This window comes from Lactuca saligna, chromosome 6, assembly GCF_052625555.1.
Source record: "Lactuca saligna cultivar CGN05327 chromosome 6, ASM5262555v1, whole genome shotgun sequence".
Lineage (NCBI taxonomy): Eukaryota > Viridiplantae > Streptophyta > Magnoliopsida > Asterales > Asteraceae > Lactuca > Lactuca saligna.
Window position 1 is genome coordinate 156,409,083 of NC_136422.1, and position 5,303 is coordinate 156,414,385.

The 5,303-nt window shown below is 37.4% G+C and overlaps 2 protein-coding genes across 2 annotated transcripts; both read left to right on the plus strand.

Moving 5' to 3' along the window:
* The first annotated feature begins 2,358 nt into the window (after positions 1–2,358).
* On the plus strand, positions 2,359–3,435 carry LOC145003060 (uncharacterized). Its single transcript, XM_078962212.1, has one exon. The coding sequence runs from the start codon at positions 2,359–2,361 to the stop codon at positions 3,433–3,435; it is 1,077 nt and encodes a 358-aa protein (XP_078818338.1).
* A 615-nt stretch (positions 3,436–4,050) lies between these two features.
* On the plus strand, positions 4,051–4,647 carry LOC145003062 (uncharacterized). The gene has a single exon (XM_078962213.1). The coding sequence runs from the start codon at positions 4,051–4,053 to the stop codon at positions 4,645–4,647; it is 597 nt and encodes a 198-aa protein (XP_078818339.1).
* Positions 4,648–5,303: the final 656 nt, after the last annotated feature.

Below are 5,303 nucleotides of genomic sequence, written 5' to 3' on the forward strand. Positions count from 1 at the left end.
ACGAAACTCAATGAGAGCATCTATCCAAACTCTTCAGGATGATCCATATAACTTTGTTAATGACGGTGTCCCTAAAAAATATTGTGTGTTGAAGGTGCAGAAAGCATGTGTTCATTGTGGAGCAAAACGATCGCAATTTGAATTCCCTACGTTTTGTTGCATGGATGGTAAGACAAAATTGGCACATTCTTCTATACCCGATGAATTACTCAATCTCTTCACATCTAGAAATGAATTAGGCAAGACCTTTAGACAAAAGATACGTGCATACAACTCAAACTTTTCATTCGCATCGACAGGTGTCGATGTTGATAAAACAATGATCGACATGACATCTGGAGTATACACTTTTTGTGTGAATGGAGGAATGTATCATAGAATCGATCAGTTAATCCCAAGGGATGGAATACCTCGATACGTACAGTTGTATTTTTATGATGTTGATTATGAGATGTCACATAGACTACAATGGAAGAATATTGATAAACAAATTGCTGAAAAGTTGATTCGTATTCTTGCTAGAAACCCATACGTGCAAGTATTTCGAAGACTTGGTGATCTAGGGCCGCTTGACAATTACAGAGTCACGTTGAATGCATTAGTAGAACTTAGGGATGAGCACAACCGGGTACCCGCCTATTTTAGCCGGAACCAGAACCGCTCCCGGAACCGACGGTTCTTAGTTTTTGGGTATTGGAATCGGAACCGCCTACACCGGTTCCTAGAAAATTGAAACCGCTCCCGGAACCACCGGAACCGGTTCCGGTTCCGGGTACCCGGCTTCGTGATAATTTACATCTTTTATTGTATACATTTCATTGAAATAAACTTTTATAAACAACAGGAGCGAGGAGACTAGGACTGCAATATATAAAACTAAAATAATCATAAAAACTTGATCTCAAAACACCATGCCAACACAACTGGAATTTATCAAGTAGTATAACAAAATAACAATTTTCAGCAATAATAAACAACAAAACAGCAACAACAAAACAGCAAAACAGTAAACAAATTTTATCAAGTTTCAAAACAGCAAAAGAACCACAGAAAAACAGCCAAACGGCAACAGCAAAACAGCACCAACAGCAAGCAAAAAATAGCAAACAGCAACAACATGCAACAAAAACAGCACCATCCCAACTTCAAAAACAGCAACTACTAACTCCCTCCACGTGTATCTTCCATATTGCGACTGATTTCTGCAATGAAATTAAACATAAAAATTCAAATTAGAATATTAAATATTATACAAGAAACATAAAATAAAAGAATAAATAAAAGTGTATCTTCCATATTACCTTCCTCATATTTTTCCACATCTTCCAATAACTGTTCAAGGTCAATACAAACATTTGATGCCCTCAACCAATCTTGAGTACAAATCAAAGCTTCCACCGTCTTTGGAAGCAAATTACTACGAAAGTCATCAACCACACGCCCGAATGTACTAAAAGTGGACTCACTAGCAACCGTAGAAACCGGAATGGCTAGAATGTCCTTTGCCATTGATGCCATCACTTTGTATGTGGTGCATTTGTCACTCCACCACTTCAAAATATCAAATGTTTCATTATTCATTTTTTCGGGTGGAGCATCAAGATATTCCTCCAATTCAGATTTTTCCATAGCATCTTCAACATCATTTTCATAAAGCTCATCATATATTTTTCTCATTTGCTTATTCTTAACCACACCATCAAAATTTTGACCATCATTATCATTTGTATTGAAAGAACTAGAACCATCATTCTTGCCCGTTGAAGAAACATTAGAATAATGATTATACAACCGACCGACCACATCCGAGATACCGTAATATTATGTTTGCTAATTATAAAAATAAAAATATCATCTATGACATAAATGTGTGCATATTACACACCGTATATAATCATTTTGTTTGTATGATAAAAATATTAGGTTGTTGTTATTTGGGTTGAAGGTAATGACAACATAGCCGCATATAAACGAAGTATTATCGTGTATGGCAGATCCGACAAGCTAAAAACAATTCAATCTTATTGGGGATGTTATGATCCATTGTCTTATCCTTTATTTTTTCCTTACGGTGAGTCGGGATAGCATTCTAATATTCCAAGACAAGGAATTCCCATCAATAATATTATTACTGATGATGATGACATCGGGGATGATTTAGAAGGTACACATATCATAACCTTATAAAACTTATTTAAAGTAACAAACATTACATTTTGTACATGTCATTAATTATTTTTTTATTTCACGACATCAACATTGTGTAGACTGTAATACAAAAAGAGGGTGGGATACTGTATCTATGCGAGAGTACTACTGCTATAAGTTTCAAACTGGTCAAATTATAATGTAATTTTGATGGGAGGGAGATTACTACGACAGTTTGTAGTAGATATCTACATCAAGCTTGAGACTGCACGTTTGGATTTTTGTAGAAAAAACCAGTCCAGAATAAAAGCAGATTTATACCAAGGTGTTGTGGACTGTGTTAATGCGGTTGAGGTTCGATCAAATATGATAGCGCAATATGTTGTGTTGCCTGCAAGTTTCATCGGAGGCCCCCGTGACATGCGGCGAAGATTTCATGAAGCCATGACTTTAGTTCAAGATGACGGGAAGCCTGACATCTTCCTTACAATGACATGCAATCCAAACTGGCCGGAAATAAAAAATGAGCTACTCCCTTGGCAGACGTCTCAAGATCGACCAAACCTTGTGTCAAGAGTTTTTTGTGCTAAGTTAGAGGATCTTAAGAAACAACTCTTCACAAATCACGTCCTCGGCGTGGTGGTTTCATACGTTTATGTCATTGAGTTTCAAAAACGTGGTTTACCGCATGCACATTTCCTCCTGATAACGAAACCTCAATACAAGGTTACTAATGCTGACCATTACGACAAAATAGTATGTGCTGAAATTCCAGATCCAAAATGGTATCCAGAAATGCACGAATTAGTCGTCTCACATACGATCCATGGTCTTTGCGGTGGCTTAAACTCTGATTGTCCTTGTATGAATAATCAGCAAAAGAAATGTCATTTTAGATACCCTCAACAATTCAATGAAACCACGTTACAAGGAAAGGACTCATATCCTGTTTACCGAAGGAGAGATAATGGTATAGAGGTGGACGTACGGGGCAATAAGATGGATAACAGATGGGTTGTCCCATATAACCCAAAGTTGTTAATGATGCTTAATTTTCATTTGAATGTTGAGGTCTGCTCGAGTATAACCTCTATGAAATATGTGTTTAAGTATATTTACAAGGGTCGTGACAAACAAGTTATCAATATTGATCCGGATGGACAACCTCTCGCTATTAATGAGATAAAACGGTTTCAGGATGCACGATATGTCTCACCTCCTGAGGCCACGTGGAGGATTTTTAGCTTCCCTCTTTCTCAGATCCACCCTTTTGTGATGGCTTTGTAGGTGCATCTCCCAAATCAGCAAGTGGTTAGGTTCAGTGAGGATGATACGCTGACTAGCGTTGTTGAGAAGGAGAAAGATAGGAAATCAATGTTGACTACTTTTTTTCTAAAAAATAAAGAAGATACTAGTGCGAGAGAGATAAAATATAGAGATTTTAGAAAAAAAAAAATTATGTGGGATCCGAGCTCACGTCGTTGGCATCATCGAAAACAAGGATTACTGCGGGGGCATATGGTTTCTGCCAACCCCGTTGTAGGTGAGCAATACTACCTTCGCATACTTTTATTGCTTATTAGTGAGCCTACGTGTTTTGAAGATCTCTACACAGTCAACAATGTACAACACTAAACATTTCGGAAAGCAGCTCCTGAAAGAGGGTTAATAGAGTCTGATGATGGTTTATCACAATGTCTTACAGAGGTATCTTTATTTCAAGCTCCTGTTGCTCTTAGAAGGATGTTTGCAACGATATTGACTTTTTGTGAGCTAGGATATGTTCATAAGTTATGGGATGACCACTATAATGCTCTTTCGAAAGATTATAGGCGACAATATTGAAGTATTGAGGGAGTCCAAAATATGGTCCGCACCGACATCAAGATATTCCTACAATCTATGAGTGATAACATTGATTGTTTTGACCTTCCAAAGATAAATGAGAATATCGATTTAGAATCTGGAGATTTTCGTGAGGTACAAGAGGAATGCTCTATTGTTTTAGAATCGGAACATTTACAAGCCCGAGATTTTCTCAATCCTGAACAAAAATTTGCGTATGATGAGATAATGCAGCATGTCTATAGTAATATTCCAGGAGTTTTCTTCATAGACGGTCCGGGTGGAACAGGAAAAACATTTTTGTACAAAGCTTTACTTGCTAATATTCGTTCGTGTGGTCATATTGCACTAGCAACCACTTCATCGGGTGTTGCGGCTAATAACATGCCTGGGGGAAGAACAGCTCACTCTCGCTTTAAACTTCCTATTAATCTAGAAAATAACTCCATCTGCAATATTTCAACACAAAGTGGCACTGCTCATCTGCTTCGGACTGCAAAAGTAATCATATGGGATGAAGCGTCGATGGCTAAAATACATGCGTTGGAGGCGGTTGACCGAACAATGAAAGATATCAACTGGGTTATGCTCCCATTTGGTGGAAAGATAATGGTTTTGGGAGGTGATTTCAGACGGGTTTTGCCTGTCGTTTGACGTGGAACACGAGCACAGACTGTGGATTCTAGCATACGAATGTCGCCTCTTTAGTCTTCGATTATCAAGTTGCGGTTAACTATAAACATGAGAGCACTAACCGATCCATGGTTCTCAGACTTTCTATTACGTGTCGGTGATGGAGTTGAAGAAACAGTGCAGGGAAACTTTATTCGCATCCCTGATCGTATGGTAATTCCCATCACTGAAAAAGAAAAGTCATTGAATGCTTTGATTGATGCAATCTTTCCATCCTTGGAAATTAGTAGATCTCAAACCAATTATATTATTTCTCGTGCAATATTATCCACAAGAAATGATAGTGTCGATGAGATTAATGATTTATTGATCGGCCGATTCCATGGAGAAGAGAAAATTTACTACAATTTTGATGAAGCTGAAGATGATATACATAACTTATATCCTATGGAATTCTTTAACACTGAGACTGCAACTGATAATGATGTGTCTGCTAATGTTTCTATGTCTGATTCAAATGTTTCTACACCTTCCACATCTACTTCAAAATCTTGTGATCATTCTTGTAAATGTGAAAGTGTTGAAAATAAAAATAAAAGAAAGAAATATGTCAATAGCAGTGCCAAAATCATTGATAAGAAACAAACCTGTTTTAACTATGGCACTATTGGACATAT